General features: G+C 46.0%; 2 protein-coding genes and 1 long non-coding RNA gene across 5 annotated transcripts in view; 2 read left to right on the forward strand and 1 right to left on the reverse strand.

Moving 5' to 3' along the window:
• Window positions 1–6,258, forward strand: part of LOC115158467 (myocilin) — a 25,424-nt gene extending 19,166 nt beyond the window's left edge. For both annotated transcript variants that reach the window (XM_029707448.1, XM_029707449.1), the window contains 2 exons: window positions 4,499–4,710; window positions 5,063–6,258. In XM_029707448.1, the coding sequence (XP_029563308.1) occupies window positions 4,499–4,710; window positions 5,063–5,635 (785 nt within the window). In that variant the 3' untranslated portion in view covers window positions 5,636–6,258. The remainder of the gene's footprint in view (window positions 1–4,498; window positions 4,711–5,062) is intronic.
• A 1,948-nt stretch (window positions 6,259–8,206) lies between these two features.
• Window positions 8,207–12,325, reverse strand: LOC115158470 (uncharacterized). The gene is made up of 2 exons (XR_003868673.1): window positions 12,269–12,325; window positions 8,207–8,578 (listed from the first exon to the last, which is right to left on the reverse strand). It is a non-coding gene; the product is annotated as an uncharacterized LOC115158470 (long non-coding RNA).
• Window positions 12,326–12,814: 489 nt separating this feature from the next.
• On the forward strand, window positions 12,815–16,934 carry LOC115158471 (eEF1A lysine and N-terminal methyltransferase). 2 transcript variants are annotated; one of them, XM_029707450.1, is made up of 10 exons: window positions 12,815–13,643; window positions 13,870–14,142; window positions 14,297–14,389; window positions 14,495–14,870; window positions 14,992–15,191; window positions 15,322–15,511; window positions 15,580–15,771; window positions 15,965–16,171; window positions 16,356–16,487; window positions 16,651–16,934. In XM_029707450.1, the coding sequence occupies exons 1-10, from the start codon at window positions 13,491–13,493 to the stop codon at window positions 16,932–16,934; spliced, it is 2,100 nt and encodes a 699-aa protein (XP_029563310.1). In that variant the 5' UTR covers window positions 12,815–13,490. The 2 variants fall into 2 exon arrangements, with proteins under 2 accessions (XP_029563310.1, XP_029563311.1); XM_029707451.1 differs by having other exon boundaries at window positions 13,491–13,643; window positions 15,583–15,771.
• The last annotated feature ends 694 nt before the right edge of the window (window positions 16,935–17,628 follow it).

The raw sequence follows: 17,628 nt of genomic DNA on the forward strand, positions 1-17,628 counted from the left end.
CTCTCTCTTAATGTCTCTAACTCTCCCCTCCTCCCCATCTCTCTCTTAATGTCTCTAACTGCCCTCCCCATCTCTCTCTTAATGTCTCTAACTCTCCCCTCCTCCCCATCTCTCTCTTAATGTCTCTAACTCTCCCTCCTCCCATCTCTCTTAATGTCTCTAACTGCCCTCCCCCATCTCTCTCTTAATGTCTCTAACTCTCCCTCCTCCCATCTCTCTTAATGTCTCTAACTCTCCCTCCTCCCCATTCTCTCTTAATGTCTCTAACTGCCCTCCCCATCTCTCACTTAATGTCTCTAACTCTCCCCTCCCCCCATCTCTCTCTTAATGTCTCTAACTCTCCCCTCCTCCCCATCTCTCTCTTAATGTCTCTAACTCTCCCCTCCTCCCATCTCTCTCTTAATGTCTCTAACTCTCCCTCCTCCCATCTCTCTCTTAATGTCTCTAACTGCCCTCCCCATCTCTCTCTTAATGTCTCTAACTCTCCTCCTCCCCATCTCTCTTTAATGTCTCTAAACTCTCCCCTCCTCCCCATCTCTCTCTTAATGTCTCTAACTCTCCTCTCTCCCCATCTCTCACTTAATGTCTCTAACTCTCCCCTCCTCCCCATTCTCACTTAATGTCTCTAACTGCCCTCCCCATCTCTCTCTTAATGCTCTACTCTCCCCTCCTCCCCATCTCTCTTAATGTCTCTCACTCTCCCCTCCTCCCCATCTCTCACTTAATGTCTCTAACTGCCCTCCCCATCTCTCTCTTATGTCTCAACTCTCCCCCCTCCCCATCTCTCTCTTAATGTCTCTAAACTCTCCCCTCCTCCCATCTCTCTCTTAATGTCTCTAACTCTCCCCTCCTCCCCATCTCTCTCTTAATGTCTCTAACTGCCCTCCCCATCTCTCACTGAATGTCTCTAACTGCCCTCCCCATCTCTCTCTTAATGTCTCTAACTCTCCCCTCCTCCCATCTCTCTCTTAATGTCTCTAACTCTCCCCTCCTCCCCATCTCTCTCTTAATGTCTCTAACTCTCCCCTCCTCCCATCTCTCTCTTAATGTCTCTAACTCTCCCATCCTCCCTCTCTCTCTTAATGTCTAACTGCCCTCCCCATCTCTCTCTAATGTCTCTAACTCTCCCCTCCTCCCCATCTCTCTCTTAATGTCTCTAACTCTCCCCTCCTCCCCATCTCTCTTAATGTCTCTAACTCCTCTCCTCCCCATCTCTCACTTAATATCTCCCCTCCTCCCCCCATCTCTCTCTTAATGTCTCTAACTCTTCCCCTCTCATCCCCATCTCTCACTTAATGTCTCTAACTTGACCCTCCCCATCTCTCTCTTAATGGTCTCTCTAACTCTCCCCTCCTCCCCATATCTCTCTCCTTCTTAATGTTCTAAACTCTCCCCTCCTCCCCATCTCTCTCTTAATGTCTCTAACTCTTCCCTCCTCCCCATCTCTCTCCTAATGTCTCTAACCTCTCCCTCCTCCCCATCTCTCTCTTAATTGTCTCTAACTGCCCTCCCCCATCTCTCACTTAATGTCTCTAAACTGCCCTCCCCATCTTCTCTCTTAATGTCTCTAACTCTCCCCTCCCTCCCCAATTCTCTCTCTTAATGTCTCTTAACTGCCCTCCCCATCTCTTCTCTTAATGCTCTAACTCTCCCTTCTCCCCATCTCTCCTCTAATGTCTCTTCAACTCTCCCCTCCTCCCATCTCTCTCTTAATGTCTCTAAACTGCCCCTCCCATCTCTCTCTTAATGTCTCTAACTCTCACCCTCCTCCCATCTCTCTCTTAATGTCTCAAACTCTCCCTCCCTCCCCATCTCTCTCTTAATGTCTCTAACTGCCCTCCCCATCTCTCACTAATGTCTCTAACTCTCCCCTCCTCCCCATCTCTCTCTAATGTCTCTAACTCTCCCCTCCTCCCCATCTCTCTCTTAATGTCTCTAACTCTCCCCCTCCTCCCATCTCTCTCTTAATTCTCTAACTCTCCCCTCCTCCCATCTCTCTCTTAATGTCTCTAACTGCCCTCCCCTAATAACTCTCCCCTCCTCCCCATCTCTCTCTTAATGTCTCTAACTCTCCCCTCCTCCCCATCTCTCTCTTAATGTCTCTCACTCTCCCCCCTCCCCATCTCTCACTTAATGTCTCTAACTGCCCTCCCCATCTCTCTCTTAATGTCTCTAACTCTCCCCTCCTCCCCATCTCTCTCTTAATGTCTCTAACTCTCCCCTCCTCCCATCTCTCTCTTAATGTCTCTAACTCTCCCCTCCTCCCCATCTCTCTCTTAATGTCTCTAACTGCCCTCCCCATCTCTCACTTAATGTCTCTAACTGCCCTCCCATCTCTCACTTAATGTCTCTAACTCTCCCCTCCTCCCCATCTCTCTCTTAATGTCTCTAACTGCCCTCCCCATCTCTCACTTAATGTCTCTAACTCTCCCCTCCTCCCCATCTCTCACTTAATGTCTCTAACTCTCCCCCCCTCCCCATCTCTCTCTTAATGTCTCTAACTCTCCCCCCTCCCCATCTCTCTCTTAATGTCTCTAACTGCCCTCCCCATCTCTCTCTTAATGTCTCTAACTCTCCCCATCTCTCTCTTAATGTCTCTAACTCTCCCCTCCTCCCATCTCTCTCTTAATGTCTTTAACTCTCCCCATCTCTCTCTTAATGTCTCTAACTCTCCCCCTCCTCCCCATCTCTCTCTTAATGTCTCTAACTCTCCCCTCCTCCCCATCTCTCTCTTAATGTCTCTAACTCTCCCCTCCTCCCCATCTCTCACTTAATGTCTCTAACTGCCCTCCCCATCTCTCTCTTAATGTCTCTAACTCTCCCCTCCTCCCCATCTCTCACTTAATGTCTCTAACTCTCCCCCCTCCCCATCTCTCTCTTAATGTCTCTAACTGCCCTCCCCATCTCTCTCTTAATGTCTCTAACTCTCCCCTCCTCCCATCTCTCTCTTAATGTCTTTAACTCTCCCCATCTCTCTCTTAATGTCTCTAACTCTCCCCTCCTCCCCATCTCTCTCTTAATGTCTCTAACTCTCCCCTCCTCCCCATCTCTCTCTTAATGTCTCTAACTGCCCTCCTCCCCATCTCTCACTTAATGTCTCTAACTCTCCCCTCCTCCCCATCTCTCACTTAATGTCTCTAACTGCCCTCCCCATCTCTCTCTTAATGTCTCTAACTCTCCCCTCGTCCCCATCTCTCTCTTAATGTCTCTAATTGCCCTCCTCCCCATCTCTCTCTTAATGTCTCTAACTCTTCCCTCCTCCCCATCTCTCTCCTAATGTCTCTAACTCTCCCCTCCTCCCCATCTCTCTCTTAATGTCTCTAATTGCCCTCCTCCCCATCTCTCACTTAATGTCTCTAACTCTCCCCTCCTCCCCATCTCTCTCTTAATGTCTCTAACTCTCCCCCCCTCCCCATCTCTCTCTTAATGTCTCTAACTCTTCCCTCCTCCCCATCTCTCTCTTAATGTCTCTAACTCTCCCCTCCTCCCCATCTCTCTCTTAATGTCTCTAACTCTCCCCTCCTCCCATCTCTCTCTTAATGTCTCTAACTGCCCTCCCCATCTCTCTCTTAATGTCTCTAACTCTCCCCTCCTCCCCATCTCTCACTTAATGTCTCTAACTCTCCCCCCTCCCCATCTCTCTCTTAATGTCTCTAACTGCCCTCCCCATCTCTCTCCTAATGTCTCTAACTCTCCCCTCCTCCCATCTCTCTCTTAATGTCTCTAACTCTCCCCTCCTCCCCATCTCTCTCTTAATGTCTCTAACTGCCCTCCCCATCTCTCTCTTAATGTCTCTAACTGCCCTCCCCATCTCTCTCTTAATGTCTCTAACTCTCCCCTCCTCCCCATCTCTCTCTTAATGTCTCTAACTGCCCTCCCCATCTCTCTCTTAATGTCTCTAACTGCCCTCCCCATCTCTTTCTTAATGTCTCTAACTGCCCTCCCCATCTCTCTCTTAATGTCTCTAACTGCCCTCCCCATCTCTCTCTTAATGTCTCTAACTCTCCCCTCCTCCCCATCTCTCTCTTAATGTCTCTAACTGCCCTCCCCATCTCTCTCTTAATGTCTCTAACTCTCCCCTCCTCCCCCTCTCTCTCTTAATGTCTCTAACTCTCCCCTCCTCCCCATCTCTCTCTTAATGTCTCTAACTCTCCTCTCCTCCCATCTCTCTCTTAATGTCTCTAACTGCCCTCCCCATCTCTCACTTAATGTCTCTAACTCTCCCCTCCTCCCCATCTCTCTCTTAATGTCTCTAACTCTCCCCTCCTCCCCATCTCTCTCTTAATGTCTCTAACTCTCCCCTCCTCCCATCTCTCTCTTAATGTCTCTAACTCTCCCCTCCTCCCATCTCTCTCTTAATGTCTCTAACTGCCCTCCCCATCTCTCTCTTAATGTCTCTAACTCTCCCCTCCTCCCCATCTCTCTCTTAATGTCTCTAACTCTCCCCTCCTCCCCATCTCTCTCTTAATGTCTCTAACTCTCCCCTCCTCTCTCACAGGCTGTGGAGAGTTGATATCAATAGGTGAGCCAGTGTCCCATCGTAAGGCTGACAGTATAGCTGGTAAATACGGTGTGTGGATGCAGGACCCAGAAGCTGTGGCGCCCTATGGAGGGAAGATGGTGTGGCGCATTGATACAGTGGGGTCAGAGGTCAGACAGCTCTTTGGTTACGAAGACATTGATCAGCTCTCTAAAGGCTTCCCCTCCAAGGTGGGTGACTGACTGACTGGCATGGGATAGTCCTAGAGTCTAACCTTAACCACAGATCTAGGATCAGATTACCTTCCCCCTAACCAACCTTTACCTTAACCATGATAACATATGGGATAGTCCTAGAGTCTAACCTTAACCACAGATCTAGGATCAGATGACCTTCCCCCTAACCAACCTTTACCTTAACCATGATAACATATGGGATAGTCCTAGAGTTTAACCTTAACCACAGATCTAGGATCAGATTACCTTCCCCCTAACCAACCTTTACCTTAACCATGATAACATATTGAGGTATAATGTAAAGTGTGACCATTGACCGGACTGTATTATCATGGTCTATCACAAGGTGTTGCTGTTACCGGAGCCAGTGGAGAGTACAGGAGCAACTCTGTACCGCGGCTCTCTGTACTACCAGCGCCGCCGCAGCCGCACCCTGCTGAGGTACGACCTGGCATCTGAGAGCATCGCCGCCCGCCGAGACCTGCCCCACGCCGGCTTCCACGGCCAGTTCCCCTATTCCTGGGGGGGCTACACCGATGTGGACCTGGGGGTGGACGAGCAGGGCCTGTGGGCTGTCTACAGCACCAACAAGGCTAAAGGAGTCATAGTGGTGTCCCAGCTGGACCCACACAGCCTGGCGGTGAAGAGGAGCTGGGAGACCAGCATCAGGAAGACCAGCGTGGCTAACGCCTTCGTCATCTGTGGTCGTCTGTACACAGTGGCCAGCTACACGGCTGCCAACACCACCATCAACTTCATGTTTGACACAGCTACAGGCCAGGGGAAGGAGGTGGCTCTACCCTTCAGGAATAAGTACCGTTACAACAGCATGGTGGACTACAACCATGCCCAGAGGAAGCTTTTCGCCTGGGACAACTTCCACATCGTGTCCTACGACGTCAGGCTGGGCCGCCAGTAGAGGAGCTGAGGAGGCCTCTTCATACAAACCAAAGACTTTCTCTGTCTGTCCTTCAAAGACTGACAGCTTTAGAGCAGCTAGTGTGGTGATAAGTTGTTAGTGTTATTCACCACCTTCATCAATGCATAGGCCTAGTACTTACCATAACTGGCCACTATAGTGATTGAGATTTAAAATTATTCTAGCAAATTGCATTATGAATGGAACCCCCTGCAGGTATCTTGTTTCTGTGGAAAGGCAATTCCTGTGGCATGGTCCACAAATATGTTTATAGAGGAATTATTTTTCTACTGTTTGGTCATCAGAGTAGTGCTTTTATTGTATTTCATGTATCGTTTTTAGAAGGGGATTGGTGGCAAAGCCAACATTATCAAGTCTACTGCTCTCAAACATCAGTGATCATACAAGGTCTAATGTGTGTACTGTGTATAAAACTCATTCGACCCATCTGTCCTGTACATAGTGCCTCTCCCCCCAGTAGGAAACATGTTCAGAGACAAATTTGCTGCTCTCTAGCTCCGCATGTATTGAAATATTGCATGTTCCTGTGCATTGTACTTCTCTATATTAAATGATGTACAAATTCATACCAAGGTATAATAAAGATGATCTATTCTAAATAATATAGTTATCTGTAAAAATCAATAACCTCTAGATTCTAGGAGGATGACAACTCAGTCACATACCCTTTTACTATCATAAGGGGAAGACATGGAATCATTCACCAAATAGCCCTTATCCATCCATCCATCCATCCATCCATCCATCCATCCATCCAGCTCTTTCAGGTCTGTGAACACAGAAGGAAGGCCTTGGACCAAAGAGGCCAATTATGAAGAGCATTCCTTCACAGGTAAATATTGACTGAAGACTCCATTTGAGTGGAGGTTGATGTGTTAGTGCAGGTGTTTCCCCCATCAGCTGCATTCATGAATGTTTCCCACAATAAAACACACGTCCACTCATGGGACCTTCACCAGAGAAGGGGGAGACAAGACGAGGAGAGGTGATGAGGGGGAAAGAGTGGAGAGGAGGAGGGAATTGAAATGTGAGAAACAGAAGAGAAAACATTCACTGTGTTCCTTCCACAAAGAGAAATAAAACTAAGGATGGCAGAATGTTAATGGTTTATTATACACTTCTCTTGGGGCACCATACACACTCACAGAACCTGGCTCAGTAACACATCACACATACAGTATGAGTATAGTCTTGGTTTGAAGTCTGCACTTTAGAAAGCAAAAAGTATTGGTTCTAAACCCACATAATCCAGGTTGGACAAAGGACATAATACATCTTGAGTTCTTCCAGGTAAGGAAAGCAGATACAGTGCCTTCAGCAAGTATTCAAACCCCTTGACTTTTCCCCACATTTTGTTGTGTTACAGCCTGAATTTAAAATTGATTAATTTAGATTTTGTGTCACTGGCCTACACACAAGACCCCATAATGTCAAAGTGGAATTAGATTTTTAGAAATGTGTACAAATGAAAAGCTGAAATGTCTTGAGCCAATATTGTATTCAACCCCTTTGTTATGGCAAGCCTAAATAAGTCAAGAGTAAAAATATGCTTAACAAGTCACATAAGTTGCACGGACGCAATCATTGTATTTAACATGAATGACTACCTCATCTCTGCACACCACACATAAAATGATCTTTAAGGTCCCTCAGTCAAGCAGTGAATTTCAAAAACAGATTGAAACACAAAGACCAGCGAGGTTTTCCAATGCCTCACAAAGGGCACCTATTGGTAGATGGGTAAATATAAAAAAAGTAGATATTGAACATCCCTTTGAGCATGGAGAAGTTATTAATTACACTTTGGATGGTGTATCAATACACCTAGTCACTACAAAAATACATGCATCCTTCCTAACTCAATTGCCGGAAAGGAAGGAAACTGCTCAGGGATTTCACCATGAGGCTGTGGTAGCAGAAAACTGAGGATGGATCAACAACATTGTAGTTACTCCACAATACTAACCTAAATGACAGAGTGAAAAGAAGAAAGCCAGTACAAAAAAAATATTCCAAAACATGAATCCTTTTTGCAATAAGGCACTAACGTAAAACTGCAAAAAATGCAGCAAAGAAATTAACTTTATGTCCTGAAAACAAAGTGTTGTTTGGGGCAAATCCAAGACAACAGCACCACTCTACATATTTTCCGGACAATAATCTAAAACACAAGGACAATTATATACTGGAGTTGCTTACCAAGACTACATGTAATGTTCCTGAGTGGCCTAGTTACAGTTTTGACTTAAATCTATCGCAAGACTTAAATGGCTGTGTAGTAATGATCAACTAACAACTTGACAGAGCTTGAAAAAAAAATGAACATATTGTTTTGAAATTATTGTACAATCCACGTGTGCAAAGCTCTTAGAAACTTACCCAGAAAGACTCACAGTTGTAATCACTGCCAAAGGTGATTCTAACATATTGACTCAAGGGGTTGAATACTTATCGAATCAAGATATATTAGTGTTTTGTGTTTCATAAATTGATTTAAAAAATCTTCAACTTAGACATTATAGAGTATTTTGTGTAGCTCGTTGACAATTATTTTCCCATTTTAATCCCATGTGTAACACACCAAAATGTGTAAAAAGTCAAGGGGTGTGAATACTTTTTGAAGGCAATTTATCAAAAGCACCACTATATAAATTCAACGTCAGAACTGTTTGATTGGTTGGCTCAGACTCTGATACCCATAAGTTAGAGTAGGTAGAAGTTGCCCACCACTGATACAGGGTCAGATTTTGTATCCCTCTAATGGTTATGTGATCTGATGCTAGATCAGGGGTTAACAGCTGTTTCTTCTTCTTGCTGTCTGGTGTGCCATTGTCCTGAGAGGAGAAGTGTTCAGACGTGGCTGCCAGAGCTCGATACCGATGGGAAATGGTGTTCTTCACCTCCTTGGGTAGCTCAGCATAACTACAGGGATGATAGAGAGAGAGAGAATTTACAAATCATCAGTGAAACTGGGAATAATCACTATCATTAGTTTCCGTCAATTGGTTCAATAAAGACAGGAAAAGTGTGATGCATAAACCCAGACTCCTGCTAGTAAAATAAATGTCCTGCATTAAGTCCTGATTATGTTTTGTCGTATCCGTCTGGCTGGAAACAGGGGTCAGATCCAAAGTCTCGGGGCCTCTAGGCTCTACAATGTAACAGTTCAGATAAAAGACATGTACAGTACCAGTCAAAAGTTTGAACACACCTACTCATTCAAGGGTTTTTCTTTACTTTGACTATTCTCTACATTGTAGAATAATAGGGAAGATATCAAAACTATGAAATAACACATATGGAATCATGTAGTAACCAAAAAAGTGTTAAACAAATCAAAATATATTTTATATTTGAGATTCGTCAAAATAGTGTCATGATGTGGCCCATTCAGGGTGTAGATCGTGGCTCCCTGTACATTTCCCAGCTGTCAGGTTTACATCTAAATATTGTGAAACGTATGTGATTAAACATTAAACTATTTGTGAAAAGATGTCATGTGATGTTAACCTTTAAATGAGAGTATGGGTTTTTCATATAAAGTTAACCAAATCAATGGCCACGCCCATGTGAGCATTTACATTACGTCAGCGTCATGGAACCGCCCTTTTCTACTGAAACGTATAAAATCCACTCCTGATGAAATTCACACCAGACCACGCAACCCCCGGTGTAAGCTAACAGGCTGACTACACCGCTCGCGTCGCGTGCGCGAGCATTGCAAAATAAATGTAGAAATCTATGTTATTCAATTATTGCACCCACACTGCTCGCGCGCACCAACAAGCGTCTGCGTTGCCAAGGGCTAAAATAGAAGTCAGTTCTATTTCTGATGCAGATTGCGCTGCAGGTCCTGCCTCTCCCATCTCCTCATTGGTTTATAGAAGCAGGTACCCACGTGCCATCTCCTCATTGGTTGTACCCACATGGGTGACTGAAAGACGAATGAGGTCAGTGCACCTAATTTACCAGTTTACCTAATTTATGAAAGTTGCCAATCGCATTATAAAGTCAAGAGAAGAAAAAGCCTGGAAGGATGAGAGATGACTAGAAACGATTCAGTTGACCGTTGGCTGATTTTCCTTCAATCTGTGGTCCAACTCATCCCAAACCATCTCAATTAAGTTGAGGTCAGGTGATTGTGTAAGCCAGGTCATCTGATGCAGCACTCCATGACTCTCCTTCTTTGTCAAATAGCCCTTACACAGCCTGGAGGTGTGTTTTGGGTCATTGTCCTGTTGAAAAAGTAATGATTGTCCCACTAAGCGCAAACCAGATGTATCGATGCAGAATGCTGTGGTAGCCATGCTGGTTCAGTGTGTCTTGAATTCTAAATAAATCACTGACTGTGTCACCAGCAAAGCACCCCCACACCACCTCCTCCATGCTTCACTGTGGGAACCACACATGCGGAGATCATCTGTTCACCTACTCTGCGTCTCACAAAGAAACCAAAAATCTCAAATTTGGACTCATCAGACCAAAGGACAGATTTCCACCGGTCTAATGTCCATTGCTCATGTTTCTTGGCCCAAGCAAGTCTCTTCTTCTTATTGGTGTCCTTTAGTAGACGTTTCTTTGCAGCAATTCTTCCATGAAGGCCTGATTCACGGTGTCAAATAAAGTTTTAAAGTTTTATTTGTCACAAGCGCCGAAACAACAGGTAGACCTTACAGTGGAATACTTACTTACAAGCCCTTAACCAATAATGCAGTTAAGAAAATACCTAAAAAAAAGTAAGAGATAAAAGTAACAAATAATTAAAGAGTAGCAGTAAAATAACAATAGCGAGGCTATATACAGGGGGTACCGGTACAGAGTCAATGTGCGAGGGCACCGGTGTCGAGGTAATTGAGGTAATATGTACGAGTTATTAAAATGACTATGCATAGATAATAACAGAGAGTAGCAGCAGTGTAAAAGTGTGTGTGTGTGGGGGGGGGGGGGGGGGGGCAATGCAAATAGTCTGAGTAGCCATTTGATTGATTAGCTGATAGAAATTAGATAAAACTGATTTAAGTTTCCCTGCATTAATGTCCCCGGCCACTAGGAGCGCCGCCTCTGGATGAGCATTTTCCTGTTTGCTTATGGCGGTATACAGCTCATTGAGTGCGGTCTTAGTGCCAGCATCGGTCTGGGGTGGTATGTAGACAGCTACGAAAAATACAGATGAAAACTCTCTAGGTAGATAGTGTGGTCTACAGCTTATCATGAGATACTCTACCTCAGGTGAGAAAAACCTTGAGACTTCCTTAGATATCGTGCACCAGCTGTTGTTTACAAATATACATAGGCCACCATCCCGTGTCTTACCAGAGGCTGCTGTTCTATCCTGCCGATAGAGTGTATAACCCGCCAGCTGTATGTTATTAATGTCGTCGTTCAGCCACGACTCGGTGAAACATAAGATATTACATTTTGTAATGTTCTGTTGGTAGGATATACTTGCTTTTAGTTCGGCCCATTTATTTTCCAGCGATTGAACGTTGGCTAACAGTACGGATGGCAAAGGCAGATTAGCCACTCGTCGCCTGATCCTCACAAGGCACCCCGATCTCCTTCCACAAAATCTCAGTTTCTTTCACCTGCAAATGACAGGGATGAGGGCCTGTTCGGGTGTTTGGAGTATATCCTTCCAGTCCGACTCATTAAAGAAAAATCTTTGTCCAATTCGAGGTGAGTAATTGATGTTCTGATGTCCAGAAGCTCTGATGTCTAGAAGCTGCTACCGTCATAAGAGATGGCAGCTGCAACATTATGTACAAAATAACTTACAAACAATGCGAAAAAACTAACAAAATAGCACAGTTGGTTAATAGCCAGTAAAACTGCAGCCATCCTCTCCGGGACCATCATCAATATTCAGTCTCCTCTGAACAGTTGATGTTGAGATGTGTCTGTTACTTGAACTCTGAAGCATTTATTTGGGCTGCAATTTCTGAGGCTGGTAACTCTAATGAACTTATCCTCTGCAGCAGAGGTAACTCTGGGTCTTCCTTTCATGAGAGCCTGTTTAATCATAGCGCTTGATGGTTTTTGCGACTGCACTTGACGAAACTTTAAAAGTTCTTGAAATTTTCCTGATTGACTGACCTTCATCTTAAAGTAATGATGGACGGTCGTTTCTCTTTGCCTATTTGATCTGTTCTTGCCATAATACAGACTTAGTATTTTACCAAATAGGGCTATCTTCTGTATAACACCCCTACCTTATCACAACACAACTGATTGGCTCAAACACATTAAGAAGTAAAGAAATTCCACAAATTAACTTTTAACAAGGCACACCTGTTAATTGAAATGCATTCCAGGTGACTACCTCATGAAGCTGGTTGAGAGAATGCAAAGAGTGTGCAAAGCTGTCATCAAGGAAAAGGGTGGCTACTTAGAATAATTTCAAATATAAAATCTATTTTGATTTGTTTAACACTTTTTTTGGTTACTACATGATTCCATGTGTTATTTCATAGTTTTAGATGCCTTCACTATTATTCTACAATGAAGAAAATATTAAAAATAAAGAAAAACCCTGGAATGAGTAGGTGTGTCCAAACTTTTGACTGGTACTGCAAGCATGCAGAGATCTTCAGTGGGTGTGTGTTATATTCTTACCTCAGTTATCCTGAGGAACAGATTCCTGTTGGAACGTTCCACAAATTATACCCACCCGTCACAACTGTCAGTAAGAGTGTCCACGATTGAGTCTTTGAATGAAGAGATTGAGATGAAACCGTCCAGTTTGAGTGTTTGTTTCAGTCGCTAGCTGCAGCGAACTGAAAAGAGGAGCGACCCAGGGATGTGTGTGCTTTCGGGACCTTTAACAGAATGTGACTGGTAGAACGGGTGTTGTATGTGGAGGATCAGGGCTGCAGTAGATATATCAGATAGGGGGGAGTGAGGCCTAAAGTTGTTTTATAAATAAGCATCAACCAGTGGGTCTTGCGATGGGTATACAGAGATGACCAGTTTACAGAGGAGTATAGAGTGCAGTGATGTGTCCTGTAAGGAGCATTGGTGGCAAATCTGATGGCCGAATGGTAAAGAACATATAGCCGCTCGAAAGCACCCTTATCTGCCGATCTATAAATTACGTCTCCGTAATGTAGGTGGTGAACCGTAATCTATTTTTAGCGGCTAATAACAGCTAACAAACCATTTGATCTGTGCAGGTGTAATCTAAAACCACCACCACATTCCCCGTCAGTCATGTCCATGCCTTCACAAGGGTTGGCTGCCATGGCTAGAGCCTAAGTAAAGCCTCTAATAAACAGCACACGCTGCAAAGTTTAATGTTCATAATAGGCCTTTTCTACATGGAATATCGATTCATGTGAACCATTCTGCCACCTCTTCTAGTTTATTTGCGTTTCCAGTCACGAGGACCACAGATCTCCCGGGACAGCCATGTTGATGCCTCTTGTTGTCCGGAAGATAATCACCGACGGACCAGAACTAGCCGGGCAGCAAAGAAATCCGGTTCTACATCAGACAATGACAGGCTTCTGTCAAGAATCTCAGCAAATCAGCATTAGACTAGGAACTCCGCCTATTCAGAGCTATCCAATCAAAATGTAGTTGTGTACAGCTCGGAATAATGTCCGGGTGACCATACCATGTGGGGAAGATAGGGAGCTGAAAATCCAAGCATTTCTAACTTGATAATACGTTTTTGGACCAATTGACAATCTACCAATTGCTACCTTTACACTGCTATGATGTCCTGCAAGTTCCTGAATCTTAGCTAGCTTGTTCAAAGCTAATCGGAAGTATCCTAACGTTAGTTTGTTTACAAGTAGCTAGCTAGCTACTGATATAAACCTAGCAAGTGTCAAAGATGAGTCTTCTACCTCGCACTGCCGAGGAGTTCAGTTCTGCAGAGTACTGGGAACGGTTCTTCAAGAAGAGAGGAGAGAAGGCTTTTGAGTGGTATGGAGACTACAACAAACTCTGTGGCGTGCTGCACAAATACATCAAACCGAGGGATAAGGTGAGCAGATACACTGACAACCTGACATGTAGGAAAATGCCCCCTAAAAATGTTCCGACTCAACAGTCAATTTGTCTTCTGCTGAAATGTTTTCTACTGAAGAGCCATGTAAGTCTTGTATTATATGACGCTCGGAATAATTCCTATCCAAATGACAGGGTCCTTTAGCAGACGCTTTTATCCAACGCGACTGACAGTCATGCGTATCTTGTCTCGTCTGTCCCAGGTCTTGGTGGTGGGCTGTGGTAACTCTGAGCTGAGTGAGCAGCTGTATGACGTTGGCTACAGACATCTGACCAACATTGACATTAGTGAGACGGTGGTGAATCACATGAACCAGAAGAATGCCAAGCAGCGCCCAGACCTGACCTTCCAGACGGTGGATGCCACCCAGACACCCTACGAGGACGGAAGCTACCAAGCTGCACTGGACAAGGGGACACTGGACGCCATGGCCTCCCAGGAGGAGGGGGCTCTAGCTGGGAGGATGCTGGCTGAGGTGTGCTGGTGTGGAGTAGCTTGACAGGGATTATAATAGAGTACCACTCCAGGAGTGTTGGCACCCTCTTGTATACATACATACATATGTTAGTAAAATGTGTCTTAAAGTTTATTCACATGCAATCAACCCTTTATGCCTTGTGTTTGTGTAGGTGGGTCGTGTCCTGGGTATAGGAGGCCGCTACGTCTGTGTGACCCTGGCCCAGGAGAGTGTCATCAAGCTGGCTGTGGAGCACTTCATCCAGGTAAAAGGCTTAGGTTAGATGCATTGATAGTGATAGATGGTTGCCTTACCTATTCAATTCACTTAGAATAAGAGCATTTTCGAAATGATTGAACTGTTAATATAGGTGGGCTGGGCTGTGAGGCTCCATTGTCTGGCTGACCCGGAGAGCCAGGAGGTCTCTTCCTTCGCTCTGCCTGTCTTCGTATTGGTTTGCACAAAGTTCCGTCAGCCAATGCCCATGCCCATCCTGGAGATGTGCCAAGGGGAGGATGGTGCCCCCGTGAGGCTTCCCGTGGTGGCAGACCTGCTGTCTGTGGTGAGAGAGCGCCAGGCATACGCCATGCTGAGACAGAGGCTCCGTACGGGTACAGACGCGACCTCTACCCCCTCGTTGACCCTCTGCCACGCCCCCACTGGGCGACCCCGCTACACCCTCACCATACAGGACTGCCCCCCTGGTGCCAAGGTTCCCCGTGCCAACCACTTTGCCATCTTCATAGGTGAGGGATAGGATTTGTCGTATGTCGGCACACCTGGGTGGAAAAACATGGGTATATTTGTCTTTCCTTTCTGCTCTTGGCTGCATTCTAAACCTGGCTCTTCCTGTCTCAACCCCGACAGTGCCTCAGGGCAGAGAGACTGATTGGCTGTACGGCTTGGCTGAGGGGCGGGGCCAACTAGCGGCTAGCGCTAACTTCAGACGTCTGGTTGTCGTGGCCATGCACAGAGAACAGGAGTATACCGACATGCAGGCTGTCCAATCAGAGCTCTCCCCCATGGTGATGGAACTCGCCCCCCCTGGGATGCCAGCCAATCAGAAAGTAGGGAAGTTGTGATTATTCTATTTTGGGTTGTAATTAAAAAAACATGTTTCCTAATTTCTCTATCATCTCGCCCCCTTCACCCAATTTCCCCGTCTCCCTCTCTCCATCCCTGTCCCTCCCCCTGTAGGTTCCGTTCCTGTCGGTGGGAGGTGAGCTGGGTTGGAGGGAGGTGGTGAGTCATGGTACCAGTGATCTGAGTGGTCAGTACTCTGTAGAGGATGTGAGAGGAGAGGATGGTCAGCTCTACCGTAGACTGGTGTTCCTGGGTAACGACGGACTGGTCCAGTCAGAGAGCCGCCTCACTAACCCAGCAGCAGGTGAGAACAAACACGCACAGTTTTTATTACTTGGTGAGTTCAGTGGCTAACCGTCTCTTTAACTTTAGCAGCAGCCTCGTCTCAGAAGAATAAGAAGAGCAGAAGGAAAGCCAAGCTCTCTGCCCCTCCCCCCATGACAACCCCATCCCAGACACCAGGTGGTGCCCTGGAGGTGGACAAAGGCTATCTATGCTGTGCCCACCACAGGGTCATGGTGGCTGGCCTCGCCATGCTAGGCGTGGGCAACGACCACAACAAAGGTAGGTGTATTTGCCAGCATTGTCTGCCAGTCAGTCGCCCTGTGCCCACATACCTGCCAAATACCACTCTGTTTGACACTTTTTCTCAAATCCACTATTTTTGCCTTTAGGAAGTTTGGTCACTTGACACGACAGGTCTGATGAATCAGCCAAATGTCTCCTGTCTGTCATGTCTCCTATAACTTGTCTGTAGATGTGTCAGTGCTCCTGGTGGGACTGGGTGGAGGAGGACTGCCCCAGTTCCTGCGGGACTTTGTACCCGGAGCCAGGGTGGAGGTGGTGGAGCAGGATCCAGCAGTGCTGGAGGTGGCTCAGGGATGGTTCGGCTTCACACCTGATGACAGGCTCACTGTCACACTGGGAGATGGACTGGAACGCATTAACAACATTGAGAGAGAAGGTGAGAGTGCTGGGAGGGAGGGGGGGTGAGAGTGCTGGGAGGGAGGGAGGGAGGGGGGGGTGAGATAAGGAAGAGATACCGGATACACATTTAAGGTGGGAGGGGGAAAATAAAAGGTTGCTTCAAGAGCAAATTTGTAACCTCGAGCATGCACATGATTAACACTATTCTCTTACCTGTCCAGGTGGTCATCAGTATGATGTCATCATGTTTGACGTGGACAGTAAGGACCCCAGTTTGGGGATGAGCTGTCCTCCTCCTGCCTTCGTAGAAACAGCCTTCCTGGAGAGAGTTGGCAAACTGCTGACACCTCGAGGTACAGTAAAAGTTTTTTTATAACTTTCAAGGAGCTAGCCTGCTTTATTTTTTCAAATATAAAATGTTACGTTTTTCAAAGCCTGTAGACCTAGGTATTATCGAGGTGTATCTTGTATCTCACCATATTACACCCTTCCGTCTCTGTCACCCCTCCCCACCAGGTGTGTTCATGTTGAACCTGGTGTGTCGTGACTCTGCATTGAAGAAGAGTGTGTTGGGTCGTGTGCGGGGTGTGTTCCCGCGTGTGCTCTCCCGGGGCATCGAGGGGGAGGTCAACGAGGTGCTGCTGTGCTCCAGGGGAACGGGGGAGACAGGGGTCCAGCCCAGCCTGCTGAAGGCAGGGAAGACTCTACAGGGAGCACTGGGCATGAACAGCAGTAGAACAGCAATCTGCATCCCTCAGATAGACATCACTGAGCTGCTAGAGGACCTGAAGGTGGCATGAGGGAGGGAGGGAGGGAGGGAGGGAGGGAGGGAGGGAGGGAGGGAGGGAGGGAGGGAGGGATGAGAAGAGGACAATGTGAACAAGTATAATTTTCATTTTAATTCTCAAAATGCTACATGCAATAATGTATGAAATAAAAACGTACAGATGTATACTGAACAAAAATATAAATGCTACATGCGATAATTTCAGACTTGCAGTTCATATTAGGAAATCATTTGATTTAAATAAAATCATTAGGCCATAACCTATGGATTTCACATGACTGGGAATACAGATATGCATCTGTAGAGCGTGGATCAGAAAACCAGTCAGTATCTGGTGTAACCACCATTTGCCTCATGCAGTGTGACACATCTCCTTCGCATAGAGTTTATCAGGCTGTTGATTGTGGCCAATGGACTGTTGTCCCACTCTTCAATGGATTTGCAAAGTTGCTGGATATTGGCGGGAGCTGGAACACACGTCGATCCAGATCATCCCAAACATGCTCATTGGGTGACATATCTGGTGAGCATGCAAGCTATGGAAGAAGTGGGACATTTTCAGCTTCCAGGAAATGTGTACAGATCCTTACAACATCGGGCCTTGCATTATCATGCTGAAACATGAGGTGATGGCAGCGGATGAGTGGCACGACAATGGGCCTCAGGATCTCGTTGAGGTTTCTCTGTGCATTCAAGTTGCCATCGAT

This window comes from Salmo trutta, chromosome 22 (assembly GCF_901001165.1).
Source record: "Salmo trutta chromosome 22, fSalTru1.1, whole genome shotgun sequence".
Lineage (NCBI taxonomy): Eukaryota > Metazoa > Chordata > Actinopteri > Salmoniformes > Salmonidae > Salmo > Salmo trutta.